At 57.0% G+C, this 21,307-nt stretch overlaps 1 protein-coding gene across 1 annotated transcript; it reads right to left on the bottom strand.

Moving 5' to 3' along the window:
- Positions 1-1,766: 1,766 nt before the first annotated feature.
- On the bottom strand, positions 1,767-3,733 carry EIF1 (eukaryotic translation initiation factor 1). The gene is made up of 4 exons (XM_080359934.1): positions 3,556-3,733; positions 3,122-3,285; positions 2,887-2,988; positions 1,767-2,584 (listed from the first exon to the last, which is right to left on the bottom strand). The coding sequence occupies exons 1-4, from the start codon at positions 3,584-3,586 to the stop codon at positions 2,540-2,542; spliced, it is 342 nt and encodes a 113-aa protein (XP_080216060.1). The 5' UTR covers positions 3,587-3,733; the 3' UTR covers positions 1,767-2,539.
- Positions 3,734-21,307: the final 17,574 nt, after the last annotated feature.

The following is a 21,307-nucleotide window of genomic DNA, read 5'->3' as shown; positions in this document are numbered from 1 at the left end:
GTTCATATGGATGGAGACCAAGTGGTGCGCGTGTCCATGGTTTCCCACATACAGGCATATATCTGTGTGTTTATAGATGTACATACAAGTTTATGTGTGTATATGTGCACACACAGTCACACTCAGGTTTTATACACACAGTTTCACACACACACACACATATTTACCACTGGGGTCAATTGTTCCATAGAGTTTCCAGCCACATAAACATATATGCACACACAGGTGTGCCTATATAAATATATATAAATATATAAAAATATATATAAATATATGTAAATATATTTTATATATATAAAAATATATACATATGAATATATATATGTATACGTATGTCTATATGTGTATATATATGTATACACTCATAGCTATATACATATACATGAATCAAGACGACAGATACATAAAAGGTACACTGTATCTATTATGCATATATATGTGTATAATATATGCACATGTATCTATATACCTCTGTGTGTGTCTCTATATATCTATCTATATCATCTATATCTATATCTATATCATCTGTATCTATCTATATATATGTATCTCTATATGTACGTACATGTGGATATGGATATAAAGACACACGTGTGAGGTATGGACACACATGGTGCTATTGACACTGTGTGGCCATTGTCCCCGTCACTACACGTATGCATGGGGTGACAGACCCCGGAGCTGGGGACACCCAGTAACACCCGGGTGACGTGCACAGCATCCCCCACTCAATCCCCATCTGCTGCCACCGACCTTTTCCTTCACCATCAATCCTTCCTCTTGCCCGTATTTACCCTCATCTTGTATTTGCAGAGAACATTTGTCTCGTTCCTTCAATAAAACAGGTGTGAGTGACATCCTGGGGACACTTCACCGCCAGCCGGTGCCCCGGTGCTCACAGAGAATGACCCCGCTGCTCCTCAAACAGCCCCAAAACAAATGGGCTTTGAATGGGCAGGAAGGCAGCGGCGCCCGGCACCTCCCCATCGATCGCTCGCTCTGCAGAGTGGTTTTTTCACAAGGAACAAACAAATTGTTTTGCAATTTCTGGCTTTTAATGGCTCAATCCAGGGCAAATGAGCCGTCAGGGTGATGGAGACGCAGTGGTTCAACGGGCTTGGCCCTTTCTTGATGCAGGTTTGGAGCCGGACCTGCAACTGCTCAGTGTCTCCAGCTCTGGTTGTGGCTTGACCTGGACGACCTTGTGCCCACAGCATTGGGTCCTGGCTCAGGGCGCTCAGAAAGGTCCCAACACAGACAGGGACGTGACATTTTTGGAGCAGAAGCAACCTGGGGACCGTGCTGTGTCCCGGGGTAACTCCCAGCCGCCCTCCCCAAGGCGCAGGAAGGGCACAAGGGCATCTGTGCACTCAATTCTTGGCTTAATTGCAGCAGTTTGGTTTCCGAGAGCAAAGTCTCGCAGGAAGGCAAACGGCAGCAAAGTGACCCGAGTGCTCCACGGCAGCATGTGGGAAAGGGGGGGGAAAAGTCAGGATCACTGCAGGCAGCGAGTGAACAAACAAAACTCAATTCTTAGAAAGCTGGTAAAAGTGTGAGTGGTCACCCAGGCAGCTCCCGGTGCTCCTACCACAACACAGGGCGAGTGACCTCCCCAAAAAGAGCCCAGCCCAGATTTAATTCATTGGATGTACCCATAACACTAAAGGGTGTTTCACCCAACAGCACCAGCAGTGCTGAGCCAGTGTTACTGGTGACAGAGCACAAAACGCTTCGGCTCTAAAATGCAATTGAATCCACCAAGGAAACGCTTTTGAAAACCGTTTTTATTTAAATAAGACTTTAAATACATTAAGCATTAAAAATGAAACCAAAAATCTGTTACTTCACAGGGCATTAGGCAGGTTGCTAGTGACACATAAGCTCTGCGGCTCTATCTACAATGGTATAGGTTATATTAGTCCAAAATTGATCCCTTGTCAGAAGTTTAACCCCAGGTAACGGTTCCTTTGGGTACACCAGCCCGGTAACTCGGGGCTCACGTGGTACCAGCACCTGCCAGGCCTGAACTGCGACATCCAGCCTCAAAGTCCCTCTTCGGTCACTCTTCTTGTTCAAAGTCACGCGTCCCCACGTCCCTCTGCCACCAGGAGCTGCCCAGAGAGAAGGCACCATGGCCCCAGGTGGTGTCACAGCTCCCACTCGGTGCCTCGCTCTGTCGGGGACCACAGGAAGCACCAGAATTCCCATCCACGGGGCTGGAAGAGCAGCTGGACTGCGGAGCGATCCGGGCAGCCTGACAGTCCCTTGGCTTAACTCGGAACATCTGGTTACTTTTGGCTTCAGGCTGGACCACGCCAAACGCCCGATTTACCTCTGTTAAATGAGGGACAGCAAGACGAGATAGCATGGGCTCGTGTCAGTTTATTACATTACTGAATTACACTAGTCCAGACTGAACAGTGGACCCAAGATCGTTACATTACACAAACCGGCTGGTTTTAAACTTATGACAAGGGAGAGGTGGGAATTTCATGGTAAGGAAATCTTCTTGCATAAAGCTTCAGTGAGCCACAGGCACTTAAAACCCATGGACTTTCAGCTGGTCGTCTTTAGCCAGTCCAATCTGCAAGAAAGAAAATGCACTTTGCAGCATGTGGAGGCAGACAAGCCGCTGTGAGCAGCCACACAGACATGGCAAACTTCTGCTCCCCCCTAAAGTATGGAATAGAGATTAGATTGCAACTTCAAAATCTTGCTGGATGGTATTTGCCTCAAGCAAGACTTTCAAGAAGAGCAGACAGAGCCTCCTCCATCAGCCTGCTCTTTAAACACTAAGAAAATTAGAACCTGCATGCTCATTAAAACAGAGACTTGCATTCAGTTTGAAAATTAGCTAACGCATGTGGCAGCCGAAAGAAATCCTACCTCCACGAGGAACTGGCATATGTTCTTGCGCTGGTCACCTTGCAACTGAATCACTTCTCCATATTCAGGGTGTTCAATTACAGTACCATTGCAGGCAAATTTCTACAACAAAGAATAAAGCCTCCTTTAGCACGACATAAACCACAAACGCTGCTCCCAAGTGCCGCCACAGCCCCCCAGAGAATCCACGCCCCAGCATCGCGGGTTTCTCCAGTGGCCTCCCCGCAGCACCCACCTTTTTAAAGGCTTTCACCAGTTTCTTTTTATCGTAATCATCCGCGATGCCCTGGACTGTGGTGAGGGTCTTCCTGCCGTTCCGCTGCTGGATCCTTATATGGATGTAGTCCTCAGTGCCGGCGGGGAGCAGGTCATCACCCTTACTTGCATCAGCAAAGGGGTCTGCGGAAAGCGCCCGTCACACGCCGCCCCGCTCCGTATTGGCCGCGCAACCCACCCGTCACACCCCGCCCGGCTCCCCATTGGCCGCCCAGCCCGACCATCACGAACACGATCCGCCCCTTCCCGCCGCCCCACCCCTCCCCGCCGCGGGACTGACGCAACCGGCCCCTGGAATAGCAACTGCGCCACGGGGCGGGGCTGCCCCAGGGCGGGGCCGCCAGGCCGCTCCCCCACCCCGGCCCGAACCGGCCGCCGCACAAAGGGCCTCACCGAAGGGTTGGAGGTTCTGGATAGCGGACATACGATACGCTTCCCTTCCCTCGGCGGAGGCTGCGGCGGCGGTGGCTGCGGAGGCGGCGGCGGAGGCTGCGGAACGCGACGGAGCGAGCGGCTCTGGGCGGGTGATGCTCTCGCAGCGGCGGCTGGAGACGCTATCAGGGGGGCGGGACTGGCGCCGCCCGCTTATATACCGCCTCCGTGTGACGCAAGCACGCACGGGAAGCGAGAGCGGCGATTGGCCACCGGGCGGGACGTCACGCCGCACGAACGAGCGCGGCCGCGCCCCGGCTGGCGCGAGAGGCGGGGGCGCATGCGCGGTGGAGGCCCAACCTGGGGGGGGACGGCCCCGCGCGGGGCGGTGCATGCGCAGTGCGGCGGGCGGCCGGCGGGGCCTGGGGCCGCGCTGTGCCCGGGCCTCGGGGACCCCTCGGGGCCGCCCCGGCCCCGCCGCTCCCGGTCCGTCCCGCCGGCCTCGCCCGCGGCCTCTGCCCCCAGAGCAGCCCGCTGGGCCCGGGCAACCCGGGCTGCGGCGCACGGGGAGGGCGACCGTGGCGTGGGGCCTGGTTCCCGGAGCGTGTGACAAGCGACAGGCGAAGGCTGCTCGAAGGCTGAAGGGTGTGGGAGGGATCACCGGGACCCACGGGGCTCCCCTGGGTGTGGGAGGCGTTTGGTCGCCGGCCCGTGTCCTGGGGAGAGGGTCTGGGCTCTGCCAGGCAGGGCAGTTCGGCTCACAGTGACCAAAACACACGGTAATGCCCCAAAATGCACAGTAATGCCCCAGGTTATGTTTCAAAATGCACAGTAATGCCCCAAAACACTCAGTAATGCCCCAAGTTATGTTTCAAAATGCACAGTAATGCCTCAAAACACTCAGTAATGCCCCAAGTTATGTTTCAAAATGCACGGTAATGCCCCAAAACACTCAGTATTGCCCCAAAATGCACAGTAATGCCCCAAGTTATGTTTCAAAATGCACAGTAATGCCTCAAAACACTCAGTATTGCCCTAAAATGCACAGTAATGCCCCAGGTTATGTTTCAAAACGCACGGTAATGCCCCAAAACACACAGTAATGCCCCAAGCTGTGTTTCAAAGTGCACAGTAATGCCCCAAAACACTCAGTATTGCCCCAAAATGCACAGTAATGCCCCAGGTTATGTTTCAAAATGCACTGTAAGGCCCCAAAACATACAGTAATGCCCCAAGTTATGTTTCAAAACACTCAGTAATGCCCCAAAACACACAGCAATGCCTCAAAACACACAGTAACGCCCCGAAACGCTCAGTAATGCCCCAAAATGCACAGTAATGCCTCAAAATGCTCCGTAATCCCCCCAAAACGCACAGCCCAGGGGTGACGCTGCCGCGCTTTGGCTCTGTCAGGCCGCGTTTGGTCGCTGAGCCGGTTGATCCACCCCGAGCATCGCGGCGCTTTGGGGGTGACTCTACAAGGTCCAGCCTGAGCAGACTCAGACCCAGACTGGAGTCTTAGAGGGAGTTAGACGAGCTTTGAAGGTCCCTTCCAACCCAACGTAGGCTCTGGGTCTGCAGAGCGTGCCCGTGTGCTGGTCACGGTGCTGACAGCGGTTCAAAGCACACGCAGCACCACACGCACATAGAAATCAGCCTTCTGAACTCGTTTTCCAAGGCTCTGAGGACACCCGGGTGCTGCAGAACACAATGTTCTCAAGGGAAGGCCTGGGCGTTCTGTGATGCCAAACACTCAAGGTATCACCCAAATCTGCCAGAAAATGAAGCTGCTTATTTTTTTTGCTCTCTTTAAATATGTGAATCTTATTGCGTTTCAACTCACACAGTCAGACCTCGGCAAACTCAAGCCCCCCTCGCTCGGTCCCTGTTTGCTGGCTGTCCTGCATTGTGTCGGCTCGTTGTCTCCCATTCTGCATGGCCTGGTTCTCTGTGTTCAGCATGAGCTGCTCAAGAAAGACACTTTATTGCTCTCCTGGTGTTTGCTATCTGGCTAAAAACCCCTTGCAAACTGACGAGCATCTCCCAGCACAACGCAGAGCTGGCGGGTGAACATCACATCCAGCCCAAACATGTCCTAAAAATACACTGAAGCCCCAGATATGAAGAACAGTAAATCTACACTATTAATAGGGTTGAAAGCCGTATAGATCCAGAGCGTAAACCCCCTGGGAGCGGGTTGTTGCTGCAAACGGAACGGGAATATTGTCCCCAAGGAGTCATGGGTTTATTTCATTGTGTATTGGGCTGCAGATCGTTCATCTCGGAGCCTGTCGGCTCCGTTCAGATCTCCTGCTCCCACCGTGTAGGTGTTCCTGCCAAGCTTTGGGAGCCATCTCTGAAATGCTACGTATTTTTGACAGGTTATTGGCATCTGAGTGTGCTGCCATCTGTGGGCCCTGGCAGCCATGACATGGCTTAGGTGTTGCATCATTCTTGGGGGTTTTATTTAAGATAAAGGCAAATTGTCTATCTCGCACTAGGTAGAAGGGATCATTTGTGTTGCTGTATTTCAGTGTCTCTCTGGTGTTTCTAAAGCATCTGAAGTAATTTGAGATTTACAGTGCACCTTTCTGCATTCAAAGTCTTTAGTACAGCAAAGGGACTTTATTGTATTTAACGCCAAACACTTGAACAGAGTCAATGGTACATTCTGGTGGCCGGGCTGGTCCCACGGCTGAGCCAGGATGCCTCTGGGAGTCAATTTATCAACCTCAGTGCAGATTCGCAGTGTCCATATCACATCGGGGTTTTTTCCCTCGCCACTGGACCCCCAGAGTCGTTGGTGAAACACCAAAAGTGGCGAGTGTGTGCCATTGGTGTCATTGCCATCGCTGGCGACGGGCTGAACGCCACCAGGGAAATGTTAATGGCAATTTTCAGAGCTGGATTCGGAGCAGGCACCTGCTCAGCTTTGGCTGAGCCCCCTGCACCCTCCTCAGCTCTGTCCATTGGGTGCTCGGTCCCTACCTGCTCCTGGAGGTGCTGGATTTCGGGCGTTCGTCGCGCTCCCCACGAGGTGGCAATGCTGATCTCCTTTGCAAGAGCCTCTTGGCGGGGAGCACCGAGTTGCTGCAGGTTTTTTATGCTCAGATCCCGGCAAATAACCATCTCCCCAGTCTGAACGCTGGCCCTGTGCACAGCACAGTCCCATGGGGCCGTGACAATGCCCCATGAGCTGCAGGCTTTGGTTTGGGCTTGGCAGGAGGAGCAGAGAGGGCTCAGAGCGGTTTGTGACACCCGCCACATCGTCCCTCAGTCAAAGACGTGGCCCTGTGGTTGTGCTTTGGTGGCTTCTGGAAACCATCTCGGTGGCACACGGGGACCGCAGAGGGTCCCTGCGAGGAGGAAAGGCACCGATAGCAAGGGCAGGGCTGCCCAGCATCTCTATGAGACCCCAGGGTTTTGGGGGAAGGCTCCCTGTTTGCTGGCTGTCCTGCATGGCTGGTGTCGGCTCGTTGTCTCCCATTCTGCATGGCTTGGCTCTCTGTGTTCAGCATGAGCTGCTCAAGAAAGACACTTTATTGCTCTCCTGGTGTTTGCTATCTGGCTAAAAACCCCTTGCAAACTGATGAGCGTCTCCCAGCACAACGCAGAGCTGGCGGGTGAACATCACATCCAGCCCAAAGATGTCCTAAAAATACACTGAAGCCCCAGATATGAAGAACAGTAAATCTACACTATTAATAGGGTCGAAAGCCGTATAGATCCAGAGTGTAACCCCCCTGGGAGCGGGTTATTGCTGCAGACAGAACGGGAATATTGACCCCAGGGAGTCATGGGTTTATTACATTGTGCAGATCGTTCATCTCGGCTCCCACAAACAGGCTCCCACATGCACCAGCCTGGGGTTGCTGCAGGTCTAATTTTTGGGTCTGGTAAAGCCATTTCACCCCGTGCTCTGAGTGGGGAGGTCTCAGTGCCTCTCTGATACACCTGGGAAATGCAACAGAAAGGAAGAAATCATCCTGGCATTTTGCTTTACTGCTTCTCCTGCAGCTCAGAATTGCCCTCCAGGCTGGGACATTCCTAGAAACCAGCTTTTCTCCTCTGACATCCTTCCCCAGCCTCTGTGTGACGGCACAGACTGGGATTCAGGATGAGCCGGATTTCTGATGCTCAGTGTTTGATCCCATTAATGAGCGAAGGCGGCTCTGGCAGGCGTCAGCCCCGGTGATTAACCTGCTCCTGGAAAGAGCCGCGGCACGGCCGGTGAGCCCGGCTGTCATGGGGCCAGCGCCGGGAATCCCAGACTGTTTGCTCAAGGACCACATTTCCTTCCCTTACACAGCTGATCCTGGCAACGCGCGTCGCAAAGCTTCCAAACCCTGGGAGCGTTCATTTAACGAGCGAGCGAACCACTCACTGCCCACACGAGGTGGATGCCGTGGCCTGCGGGATGCTCCTGTGACACGTGTCCATCTGTCGGGTGCTCCTGTGGCACCTGTCTGTCTGTCAGGTGCTACTGGGACATGCTGTAACACAGACGTGCACAGGAGCGTTTCAAATGCTGCAGCGTGTCCCAGCGCAGCCCCCTCCCCTGCAACACACAAGGGTCATCTGCAGGCACATCCCGATTCCTGTGACCCTCGGACACCACTTTGGCTCCTGGTTTACCCCAGATCCTGTTTTCTATGGTGTTTATTCACCCTCCTTCCACTGCTCAGCCTTTGCCTACCCCAGTGCTGGCTGTGGAACCTCTCCTCTCCGCGAGGTGCCAGGAGAGCTCTAAGCACCGCGGCTCAGCCCAGCCCAGCCAAGCTCAGCCCAGCCAAGCTGCTGAGGCTTGTGTGCAGGCACAAGCCTGGCTCACAGCCCAGCTCAGCCTCTCCCTGCCTGCGATTGTGCACAAAAAATGGGGGTGACGCAGCTTCTCCCAGCTGGGAAGATCCCAGTGTCCCAAATGTGTTCCCTGCAGAGAAGGAACCGCTGCAGCCCCATCCAGGTCCTGTGTCCAGGGCACCATCCTGGAGAAAACCTGACACAGGAGCAGCGATCGCAGGGACTGCGAAGGGTGGGAGCAGCTCCCCACGCACCAGCAGCCCGTTCCGCTCTGCCCAGCTTTGCTTTGCCCATGGGGCAGTGGGAGGTTTGCACAGATTTGGGCAGCACAGACCCCACCAGCGCTCCCCAGGGTCCCCCACGGCTCTGCGGGTGTCTGGTGGGGAGCAGAGCCACTCCTCTGGGACACGGTGACCCCCGAACATGTGCCACACTGTCCCGACAGACATCTCTGTGTCCCCCATGCTGCTCCATGACACTTAGTGATGGGACACTTAGTCTGAAGGGTTTTCTGCAGCAGAAGGGCCCGGAGCAGCGGTGAGGGCAGCTTGAGGAGCCACCACAGAGAACTGGGGCAGGTTTGTGCATTCAGTCTCTCTCGATGCAGGATGGGAGCGCGGCGCTGCCGGCACCAGGCACAGCCAGCACCGGGCTGACTCACAGCCTCGGCATTGGCCGTGCCGGGGGGGGATTGCCCCACACGGCAGTTCTGCGTGTCGGCCCCGGCACGGCCTGTTTGCACACGCCAGCAAACCCGCTCTTGCCAGGCACGTCCTGCTTTTCTGCAGTTTATCACCCCTGGGCCAAGCTGCCGGGACGGAGATGGGTCCAGGTGCCACGGGAAGGGGCAAAGGTGCTGGGTTTTGCTCCCTCGCTGGGCTGCAGGGGGGCTGGCCAGCGTGGCAGGGGAACAGCGGGGACACAGGGGTCCAGCCAGGGACATGGGTCCAGTCGGGATGTAACATCTCCCATTGCGTCTGCCCTGCATGGGTCCAGCTCTGCCTCCCTCCATCCCGCTGGCTGGGGGCAATGGGGGAGTCCAGCCTTGCAGCCCGCTGCTCCCGCCTTCGCCTGTTCTGGTTAAGCCAGGCGGTTTCACCAAGCTCTGCTCCCTGCCAGGGAGGGATCTGAGCCACGGAGAGACCCTGGGAAGGGCCAAGCAGGGCCCTGCTGAGCTGGGCTTCTGGTGTGTGGGTGGACACACGACAGCCCAATCTGGGCCCTTTTCTGCCATGCTGGGCGCCCCAATATTGGGAAACCCCAAATTCACTGGGAAGGGCAGTGAAACCCTCCTCCGGGTGCCCCCACAGAATCGCAGAATGTCAGGGGTTGGAAGGGACCTGGAAAGCTCATCCAGTGCAATCCCCACATGGAGCAGGAACATCCAGATGAGGTTACACAGGAAGGTGTCCAGGCGGGTTGGAATGTCTGCAGAGAAGGAGACTCCACAACCCCCCTGGGCAGCCTGGGCCAGGCTCTGACACCCTCACTAGGAAGTTTCTTCTCAAACTTAAGTGGAACCTCCTGTGTTCCAGTTTGCACCCATTGCCCCTTGTCCTGTCCCTGGTTGTCACCAGCAGAGCCTGGCTCCATCCTCCTGACACTGCCCCTTTCCATATTGATCCCCATTAATGGGTCCCCCCTCAGTGTCCTCTTGTCCAGCTCCAGAGCCCCAGCTCCCTCAGCCTTTCCTCACCCGGGAGATGCTCCACTCCCTGCAGCATCTTGGTGGCTGCGCTGGACTCTCTGCAGCAGTTCCCTGTCCTGCTGGAACTGAGGGGCCACAGCTGGACACAAGATTCCAGGTGTGGTCACACACAGCCCTGTGCTGCCAATGTCGTCTCACACCACAGGGATGAGTCCCCAGTTACCGCATGGCAAGGGCTGGGGGGAAGAACGGGTCTGGGCAGCTCTCCCTGTGTGTTTGGGGGGGCTCCAAAGCCCACAAGGGGAGCAGTTCCACCCCCCTGGGTGCATTGCTGCCTGCTTTGCACTGCCCCATGCACCTCAGCCCAGGCTGGGCTCACCTCCTGCTCCTGCAAAGGGAGGAACCAACAAACAGCTCAGGCTGGTGGGACAGGGAGAGGACACTGCGTGAATCCACCTCTTGCTGACCCAGCGGTAAAGGGACAGGAGCTTTTTGGGGTGACAGGACCAGAAATGGCGAGCACTTGTCTGTCCCTGCTCTGCTGACTTGAGTAGAGAGACGGGGCAGGTAAGGCCAAACACCTTGGTCAGCATCTGCCTCGCTCCAGTTCCTATTTCACTTACGAGGCAAAACGTTCGCAGGGTGTGAGCACGTCTCCACGTTCCTCCAGCCGCAGCCCTGCCCCTTCCCTGCCCCACGGCCACGCACGCTCATCCTGCCTACGCTGCAACTCCCCGAGGGCCAAACACTGGCCACCCGCCAGCCCTCCTCGCTGCTCGCCCGTCCTGGCACGACGGAGGTTTGCCTCTTACAAAACACCTGGCCGCGGCAACCGCTCTGCTTAACTGGGCCGGCCACGCTTTGGGGTCCCGGCGCCCTGGGTGCTCCTGGTGCTCAGCCCCGAACGGGGACACGCTGGAGCTTTGTGGACACAGCCGGGCTGCAGAGAGCACAGGCTGCAGTGGCAGAGGGACACTTGTGGGGACCCCAGGCCCTGGGGTAGCTGAGGTCCTGTGTGGTATCGTGGCTGCAAAGCCTGGAGCCACAGCTCATGTTGCTGCCGTGTCCTGCAGCTGCCTGGCCCTCCTGTGGCTACTTGCACTGTCCAGGGCTCCCCTGGCACCCAGGGGTGCCGGAGCAGCGGGTTTAGCGTGTCCCATGGTGCCAGGCAGCACAGAGCTGCTCAGACCCCTTATCTCCCCTTTTATAGGGGTCCGGGAAACCTGGGCAGGCTGCATCTGGGGGTTTCAGCTGGAAAACACCCTGGTCATAGCCCCTTCTTTTCCTTCTTCTGATCACAAGACATCAGGGAGACAAGCACCCATCTGCCTGCAGACCTGCTGGGCCTCCCCCAGCAGCAGCAGCGCCCCAGAGATGACACCAGGGATGTGCCCACCCCAGGGACCCCAAATCCCCCCGCTCACCCCAGTGAGCGGTGCGGGCTGCGGTCGGAGGTGCAGACACTGCCTGGTTCCCCAGACCATCACCCTCCCGCTCCAGGACCCGCTCTGGCTGAATGTCAGTCTTTGCTGCTTAACCACGAGCAAACCCCCCTCCCAACCTTCCCCACCTGCGGGGGGGGTTCTGAACCCATCAGCGTCACTGGAAGCAAACACAACCCAAGGCATGGGGGCTGCCCCGCGGCCCCAGTACGCAGCCCTGGGGGCAGGAGACCCCGCAGGGCCATGGCGCGATGGGGTAATTGTGCAGGTGCGTCAGCCCGCTGTTGTTTCGGCTGACATGGCTGCGTCCCTGCCGCGGCTTGTCCCCACGCCCAGGCGTGATTAGCGAGGCGGGGACCTGCCCGCGCGTTCCCATCTCCCGGCTCAGCGCCGCCGCCCTCGCCGGCGTTGCCAGCCGGGTGTGCCGCCCCACCGTCCGCTCGCCACTGCGAAGCCTAATAAGGAAACGACCCGCACCCTCCTGCTTGCAAAACACCTTGGACTTAGTGCTGTGTTGGCACCAGGCGTTCCCAGCAGCTCCCAGGAGGTGGTGGAGGCCAAAATGGCCTCAGTAACCCCCGGCTGGTCTGTGGCCAACAGCCCTGGGACCCCGCAGAGCTGATGCTCCAAACCCTGGCAGGGTTGGTTGTTGGGGTCCCAGTGCCATGTCTGCAGACAGACGGACACGGGAAGGGGACACAGGTGGGGAACCGTGGTCTGAGCACGGGGCAGCCCAAATCCATGGGACCCACATGCTGTGCACGGTGTGCATGGAGCCTGCAGGATGCCAAGGGCTGGCGGTGCCGGCTCTGCACCATGTGCCGCGCTGGCCTGGCTGGTGTGAACCACGTCCGTGGTCTTGCCAACGAGCCGTGGAGCGGTGGGTGCAGAGTAACACACACATTCCTGCGACAGCTTTTGCTGGTGCTCAGCCCAGGCTGCTGCGGTGCACACCGGGCAGAGCCAGCAGCAGGACAGCGGTCCTGGTGTCCCAGCAATCCCACGGTGGCCTCAGTGCTGGGTCACCAGCACAGGGTGGGAAACACAGCGGTGGCTGGAGGAGAATGAAGCAGGCAGCTCCGGCGAGGGCTGTGCGATGAACCTGGCCCTGAGAACCACCTGCCTGCATTTGCCTGTGTTCATGGGGACAGGGAAAGGGACTCGGGTCTGTCCCCACTGGTTTAGCATATATTTGAAGGGGCTTGATGGCTCCCTGTCTGTGATTTGGGGAACGCTGGCTGCGGGCAGAAGGGGACAGAAATGCCCTGAGCAGAAATGGCCCCAGCGAGTCCCACGAGTCCCCTGTCCCTCACAACAGCCCTGTGTCCAAGCCCCATCCTGAGCAGTCACCGTTCCCAGCTGAAACGAAGGTGAAGGGCCTGGCTGGGCACTCGTGAGGCTCCAGTCTCTTGGGGACGCCTGTGCAACCCCCCCAGCTTCCAGTCACCAAGACCCCTCGGGGACAAGCAGTCCGACCCCAGCTGTGTCGGGACACTGAGCTGCCCTGCACCCGGCACAGGGAACCGAGGCACCAGCCCTCCCAGGAGCCTGCGGGAGCCCTGGGGGCAGCAGGAGGGGGACAGGGCTGTCTGCAGCACCCACCACCAACCCAAGACGGGGCTGACGGGACCCCCCTGAGCCCACTGGGCTCCCTGGGCTGGGCCGTGCGGGTGGAAAGTTATTTCTCAGGAACTGGCTGATGGGGAAAGTTCTTTCCCAGGTGTGGCTTGGGAGGAATGTAAATCCTCTGAAGGTCTCGTCTCCCCTGTAATTACTCAGGCAAGTTTCAGCTTGGAGCTGGGCCGCCCCAGCCCCAGGCGTGGGAGCGAGAGGGGGTGACGCAATCGCCCGTCCCTGCAGCGCACATGTCCCCTCCTGCCCCAGGAACGCGCCCGCTGACTCACGGGCGGCGCGGAGGGGAGTGCGGGGGTCTGGGCGGTGCAGGCACGGAGCCCCATGTCCTGCAGCCTGGACGTCCCATGGGGTGACCGAACACCCGAGCGCTGCCCTCCCTGCCCTCACCCGGGGGGCAGAGCTGTCTCCATGCTGGAGCGGGCAGCGTCCTGGTCCTGCGTCTGAGCAGAGCCAGGAGAAACGCACGTCCATGGGTCTGTGGGACAGGTCTGGCCATGCAGGACGCAGACTGGGCTGCAGCCTGGCCCCAGGCAGCTCTCACCCTCAGCAGCTCTGCAGACACCAACCCCAGGATGCTGCCACTGGACATCATTCTGGCAGGTGTAAGCCAAAGGAGCTCAGCTTGTGGGGCTACGAAAAAAAGGGCCATTGCATGGGTTTGTCTCAGGGGAGGCCCATACAGCCAGAGCCAGAGCAGCATGTTAGGTGAGGTTGCCTCAGGGCCCTGGAATGGGGCTCAGGGTCAGGGGCTTGGGGTGAGCACGCAAAGGGGACCCCCAGAGGGGCTCCACTTAGGCAGGAGCCCTGGGCTGCCCCTGCACACCACAGCCAGGGCTCTGCATGCTTGTGCTGTGCAATCGGGGCTCAATCAGAGGCGTCTGGGCGAGGGCCGTGGGCTGCAGCAGAGCAGCGACAGCAGCCACCCAAAGCCCGTGTCCTCGCCGCAGCGCAGGGGCTGCAGCTGCGGTGCCAGGGGGACATTTCCCGTCAGGCTCTCGGCGTGGTGAGCAGCGAGTGGTGCCATCTGCGGCAACGAGTCAGAACTACGGACAGGCGCGCATGCACACGCGTGTGCACACCCTTACACGCTTGCTCACACTCACCTCCTCCCCTCTCCACCCGAGACGGGTGAGGGCCCAGCTCTGCCAGGCAGGACGCAGGCGCCGGCTCAGCGCCAGACCCAGCGATGTGGCGGCTCTACCTGCGTGCACCAGGAGCAGGAACCGCTGCTGGGGCGCAGAGCGAGGGCAGGACGCTGTGGCCAGCACCGAGAGGTGCGTTTGGCGCCCTGGGGTGCCTGCAGCCTCACTGGGGTGGCGGTCCGTGCCCTGCCTCTCTGCAGGGTGCTGCCAGTGCGCCCCGTGCACGGTGTGACCCAGGACCCTCTGCAGGGAACGGCATGGGCAGGATGCAGGCAGGGGGCAGCTGCCCACGGTGGAGCACCCCCTGCACCCCCACCCTGCACATCCCAGCAACCCAGCACCCCCAGGGTCCCCCTTCACCTCTCAGTAGCACCCAGCACCCCCAGCGCCCCCCTGCACTCCTCAGTAACCCCCAGCACCCCCCGCCGGCCCGCCCCGCCGCGCCTCCTGCCGCCAGCAGGGGGCGCCCGTGCGCAGCGAGTGCGCCCTCCGGCACCGCTGCGCGGTCCTAGCGCCAGCCGGCGGATCCCGGGGGGCCCCTGAGGGTCCCGGGGGGGTCCCCGGCCCAGCCCCCGCTGCAGGTCCTCGATCGCAGCCCCAGCCCGGTCCCAGCACATGCCCCGTGCAGTTCCAGCCCTCCCCGGTTCGGCGCGGGGCCCTCCTGGTGCCTCCTCCCCAGTCCTGGTGCACCGGGGTCACCGGAGCTCCCCCCAGTTTGCGCTGCCGAGGCCACCGGGATCCCACAAGATGCCCCCCAAGACCGGCACCGGGCTGTGCCGACACACATCTGCACGATACGGTGCACTGAAACAAGGATGAAGTTGAATCACAAGCGTTTGCTCTGCCCTGCAGCGACTGGTTGAGCACAGTTATTTGGATTTAAAAAAAAAAATAATAACAGAGGCAAAAGAGCTGATTCCAAAGCTGTAGCTCATAATTACTGTTGCATATCAAGAGGATCAGCTGCACTCTGGGCGAGAGCGCAGGGCCGAGCACGGTGCCAAGCCCAGGCAGGTAATTGCCGCAGCCAGACACCCAGCTGATGGGCGGCTGCATCGTGTCTCTTTGAACTCGTGCACAGAAAATCATTAGCACTCCAAGGTGGAGCTGTGGACTGGAGCCAGCAGAGCTGCAGGGCACGGTGCGAGAGATGCGCAAAGCAGGGACCATGGTCCTAGCGGGTCCCGGCGGAGCTGAAGGTGGGAGCGGTGAGGCTGGGGAAGCTCTGGTCCTCAGGGGGAAGATGGGGATGGATGTGGGGAGATTTATGGCCGGGGACCTCTGGTAGGTATGGACTGTTTCAGTCTTGTTAATGACTTCAGAAAACTGCCTGCCAAGTGTGGATTAATGAGCGGTTGAGTAATTAGAACGGCGTTGGAAGTGACGGCGCAGCCTGGGTACCGGGACTGCTCTGGGGCAGCGTGGTGCATCTCATGGCTGGGCAGACCCTTCCCAGCAGCATCAGTGGCTCCAGGGGCCATCCCCTATTGTCCCCCCATATGCACAAGGCGACCAGACCTTGCCGCACAGTGGCCAGGACAAGCCCTGGGAGCAGGAGGGCACTAAGTGCCAGCAGACAATGCCACAGAGGAGTCACAGGGCTGATGGAGTCCCTGTCACCAACAGGGTTGGGCACATCCACCCGGGGTCCTTTGGTGTAACTGGCCGCACCCCAAAGCCAGGAGAAAAAAAGGTGATTCCTGCCCTTCTGTGAGTTCGAGTGTCTCCAGGTTGATGTGAGCATCTGCCTCACCCCACTGCCAGCGTCACGGGTGTCCCCAAGCCGAGGTTCCCATCAGTGGCTCGGAGACCTGGGCTGGAGTCACTGTAGTAGGTGTGGGCACGGAATGAGTGTGAGAGCTGCCGCTTGCTGCCCACAGCCAGCATGGGAAAGTATGTTTGCAACTCCCTGCCCGCTCTGCCGTGCTCAGCGAGGGGAGAGGAATGAACAGACAGGGTGTGATCGTATTTCCACACTGACGGAATGAGACATGAGGAAACGCAGGAGCTGCTCGCTATCTGGAAGGCAGACGCTGAAAAAATAACGTGGGAAACTCCAAAGGCTGGAGTTTGCTGTGGAGATAGAGCTGAAGCAATTAGTGATAGCTTGGCCGTCTGGCTCTGCTCAGACACAAAACGTATTCTTTTGTCTAGAGTAAAGCAAGCACTGATTTGTTGTCTGTCTGTCCTCCCTTCGCCAGCCAGAACAACTCCCTGATTGTGGCTCTGACTGCAGCTCGGACGGATTAATGGGGAGAACCTTGGACCCCCACATGCTGTGGGGCAGCTCATCCCTTGGGCTCTGGATCCCCATCCCTGGTCCACAGCTCCATGTGTTGTTCTCGGCTTGAGCCTGAGCCGGAGCACACGAGCTCGATGTCACTGGAAAGCCCTTTCAGGGTAAGAGGAGCCAAGCTGCTCACAGCACCGAGCTCGCTGGAACAGGTTCCTCATCAACAAGCAGGGGCAGATGGTCCAAGCTTTGGAGACAAGACTGGCTGTGAGCAAAAGCCATTCAGCATCCTTATTGCTAAAACGTGCCAGCAGAAAAGGAGCGCTCAGACATCCTTCATCTGGGTGAGCTGACAGCATGCTGGGCGGTCACAGTGCTTGGGTGGCAGTGAGGATGAAGCTGGGGGACGAGCCTGAACCATCTGTTGAAAGACCATCAAGTGCCAGACAGGTCTGTGACCCCAAAGCAAAGCAGCGATAACCACACCGCTCCCATAACTACACCGCTCTGATAACCACACCGCTCCCATAACTGACTACACCGCTTCACACTGCAGCTGAGCAACGGAGCGTGTGAACTGGCTGCAATGGCAGCGCTGATTCACTGGGAATCACTCCCGTATAGGGATCTCAGTGACACACGCTGTGCCGAAATGTGCAGAGCGGGTCTCAGGCTGGCGAGCGGGTCTGTGCTCCAGCAAGGTGGAGGTGGCTTGTGAAGCATCAAAGGATGTGGGGCCAGGACCTCACCTGCTGCTCTGCAAATAGTGTGGGGCATGGAGGAGCATCACCCTCTTCCATATTCACCAAGAGCAGAACAGGGGTTGTCGAGAACCCAATGTGGTCCCAACACGGGACTCCTTGGGCTGCCGATGGAGGCAGGACCCAGTTTGGAGCCCAGACAATGCAGAATCACACTCCTGGTTGTCCCTCTGGTCAGTCCTTTGCCCCCCTGTTTCCACTGCTGCCTCCTCCCTTCTGCAGCTGATAGACCAGGCTGTGCTGCCCGTGCCCTCCATTCTCACAGCAGGGGAAAACGGGGTGAGCGTCACCCCACAGCTGGGGCCAACCTTGGCAGATGCTGAACACCCCAAGCCTGCCAAGAAGGAGTTTCCATTGCAGACACACCGTAAAGTTTCCTTTCATGGTAACAGATCCAGGATCGCGTTTTTCCAGATAACGTAGGGGCTGTCAGGACATGTCCCAGAAGATGATAAAGAATCAGCAGCTGGGATAGAAACACAGACAGCATACTTCACTCCACACCTTGATATATTTATTACCCACCTTGCTGGTGTTCAAACCTCCAGAGCGAAGCTGTCAGCAAGGGGAAAGCCTGTGCCTGCCGCTCCTCTTTAGCTGGTTCCTACCTAGCTCTGAATTGCTGTGAAAAGCACTCAGGAGAAGCTGCCCCACAGGTGAAACCAATGACTCCTAATTAGCTCTTATTCATTGCATGAAAAGCGCAATTAAGTGTTATTGTTTGAGGCAAACGCAACTCACCGACCCTGGCCTTTTGACACCAGCCCTCCCCACACTGTGTGCACTGCTTGTCCACCCCAACCTATAATTTCACCTCCCCATGCCAACCCGAGGAGTTGAGTTCTTTATTCCCCTGCAGCACACAGAGATAGCATCTATGGCGTGCTTCTTGCTGGAACAGCCTCTGATACCATCTCCTGAACACTCTGAGGCTTTTCTTCTTTTTTAATCTCAAGGGAATTTACTGTGGGTGAGTGTTTCAGGAGAGCCCGGGAGCTTGAATTCTTCTGGTACCATAAAACAGCTGAAGTGGTGCATGCTAGTGTGTATTATCATGCTCTATTGACAGAGCTGGTGTCGAGGGGAAACTCTGGGCTAAGGGTTTCTCTTATTAGAGCGGGGCCGGTTTGGGAATTACTATTGAGGAGCTCAGCCAGAGGTCAGCGCAGAAGCTGATTGGCAAGAAAATGGGTCAGAAAACACCAGAAAAAGCTGATATTGCAGGACAATCTCCAGATCTCTTAGGCTCCTGGGCCAGCTGTAATATAAAAGCTTAACCATGGGCTGAGGTTGTGATAATGCAGCAAGAAAAGCCCTAAACCCAGGTATTTCCTCCTCTAGGGCTGTGGCTGGGCTTTGCGTAATTGAGGGCAGCTGTCACCTCCAGGATAACTTGTAACTTGGCCTAAAATGTGAGGGTGACGTGAGCAGGGGGACAGGACCCACAGCACAGTGTTTGGCCCACCTGGGAAATGCCTGGAGCAGGAAGGTGTTTGCCGGAGCGAACACGAGCAAAGCGAGCACATCTGGAAGGACTCGGAGCACGGGTGGCCAAGGAATGGCACCTGAGCGCGGCTCGCACACGGCGGCTGTTGGGCAATCCCGCACCCCACACTGCGGAGGGAGCCGGGCCAGGGGAACGCTGGTCCGCACCCTCACAGCTTGCCCTGGGATTTCACTGCAAGCCAAGCACCATCACCCACACCTGGAATCTTGTGTCCAGTTGTGGCCCCTCAGTTCCAGCAGGACAGGGAACTGCTGGAGAGAGTCCAGCACAGCCACCAAGATGCTGCAGGGAGTGGAGCATCTCCCGTGTGAGGAAAGGCTGAGGGAGCTGGGGCTCTGGAGCTGGACAAGAGGACACTGAGGGGGGACTCATTCATGTTCACAGATATCTAAAGGAGGAGTGTCAGGAGGATGGAGCCAGGCTCTTCTGGTGACAACCAGTGACAGGACAAGGGGCAATGGGTACAAACTGGAACACAAAAGGTTCCACTTAAATATGAGAAGAAACTTGTTCCCGGTGAGGGTGTCAGAGCCTGGCCCAGGCTGCCCAGGGGGGTTGTGGAGTCTCCTTCTGTGCAGACATTCCAACCCGCCTGGACACCTTCCTGTGTAACCTCATCTGGGTGTTCCTGCTCCATGGGGGGATTGCACTGGATGAGCTTTCCAGGTCCCATCCAACTCCTGACATTCTGGGATTCTGTGATTCACACGCTCTGCCTGGGGTTGCTCCCATGTCCCATATTTTCCTCCAAATCCCAAATCCCCGGATTTTGCAGCTTGGGGAGTCAAAAATCCAAATCTGAAGCCGATGGGTTGTGAGGCGATGCTGCCCAGAGCCTGCGACTAAGAGGATCTGGAGGCTCTTTCTGGTTAAGCCGCTTCCTCGGTGGCCGCCCAGAAAAATCACACTGGAGCTGCTAAAGAAAGAGAACGTGACTCCCTATTAAGCCCTTGAGATCTAATAGCGATGCAGATAAAGCCTTGTTGTTATTGTGTCCTTCAGGGAACAGATGAAAGAAAGGAGGCACTGTGAATTACCAAGGGTGAGGCCCTGGGAACTTCTTAGCAACTTCAGAATCACTTAAGTGCCTGAGAATGTGAAAACAGCCAGAGGGGCTGCGGGAAGGAAGGAGATCACCACAGGAGAGAAAGCACAAAAGGGTTCCTAATCCCTATAAACTCTCTTTTGCTACCTCACAGGCACCTCCGCTAAAAGAAAAAACAACTTCTCTTATCCGAGAGTGACATTGCTGGAGCCGGGCTGGCCAGCAGGTTGGGCGTGCGATTTCCTACCATGCACTGCAAGAGCTGGCGCCACATCAGTAAAGGATTTTTATTTATTGTTTTACCCAACAAAGAATAAAACAGTGCAGTTTCTCCCTCCCCGGTTCTCTGGTTTGTTTCGTTTTCACGCTAATACCTGTCCAGCTGCATTACTCTAATCCCTGTGCTCAATCCCTTAATAGCAGGATGCAGGTGTGGCTATTGGGATGGCCGCATTGCCTCATCTCTGCACATCTTTGTCCCGTCCCAGCCTCCCAGGTGGTCACCGTTTCTTGCTCCTTGCGTGTCTGCGCTTTGCCCATCAGTACTTTTGATACAGGCGCTGCTGGTCCTGCTGAGTTACATTAGCATTGGCTCTTGCAGGAAAAAGCGCATTTGCACGCAGAGATAAGCACTGATAAGAGTTGATGGTACTTTTCCCATCCGGAATTGCACATAACATGTCCCCGCAGTGGGTGTCTAACACAGCTTCAATCCTTTTTCTCTGATTTAGACTGTTTAAGCATTAAAACCTGCCCCAGCAACGAGATAGGAGAAATTGTGGCAGGGAAGTTTTTAGCTTCTCCAGTTGTTTTAGAAGTCACAGGTTGCTGCTGTGGAGCTGCGAGAGGTGACGCAGCAAAGCAGGTGCCACCAGGAAACATCAGGCATCTGCCTTTTGAATGGACTGAAAAGCCACTACTGTAGGGACTTTCCAGTCTCTGCAGACCAGTACGTAAGCAGAAATTACTGGAGTTTCTTCTCTTTTGAGCCGCGAGATTTCTGCCAAATATGGTATCAGTACACAAATACCGCCAGGTCTGTGCTTGTCCTTGGATAGAGGTCCTGACGGGAAAATTTCCATCTGCCTTTGGGTTGGCCCAGATGAAGATTATGGATGTGCAGAGCTTTTAAGTCAGCAGCTTTTGTTGGATTTAGGCTCTTTAAAAAAAGCAAATACATAGATTTGTAGATTTTTAATGATATAAGGCGCTGGGGGCTTGGTGTATCACAGAGGATTCACTTGTGTTACTTCCCGAGGGAGCAGCGGGGTGGAGCTGGAGCGAGCAGCTCTGTGCAGCTCAGGTGCAACCCTGAAATGCTCAAACATCGCTGCGGGCCGGGAGCCTTCGCTCTGAATCACGCCGGGTGCCGGGAACGCGGCGGAGGGAAATCCCGAGTGTCCCGCGGTGCTGCTGCTACCACGATGTGACAAAAGACGTGAAACTGGGGAGAGAAAAATGATGATTCTGGAATTTGGCTCTGGCTGTCAGGGGTGACGAAAAGCGCGGGCAACGCCTCCTGGCCGGGTTATAAAGGGCTCCGAGGCAGGGGGAGCGAGC

This window comes from Nesoenas mayeri, assembly GCF_963082525.1.
Source record: "Nesoenas mayeri genome assembly, chromosome: 26".
NCBI lineage: Eukaryota > Metazoa > Chordata > Aves > Columbiformes > Columbidae > Nesoenas > Nesoenas mayeri.
This window is presented reverse-complemented; position numbering and strand designations above follow the sequence as displayed.

Excerpts from the sequence above, each read along its gene's own strand:
- EIF1 (XM_080359934.1), bottom strand. The coding sequence starts at position 3,586 with ATGTCCGCTATCCAGAACCTCCAACCCTTCG. Across the intron at positions 3,286-3,555 it reads CCAGAACCTCCAACCCTTCG|ACCCCTTTGCTGATGCAAGT; the intron begins GTGAGGCCCTTT and ends CGCTTTCCGCAG. Across the intron at positions 2,585-2,886 it reads TATGCCAGTTCCTCGTGGAG|ATTGGACTGGCTAAAGACGA; the intron begins GTAGGATTTCTT and ends TCTTTCTTGCAG.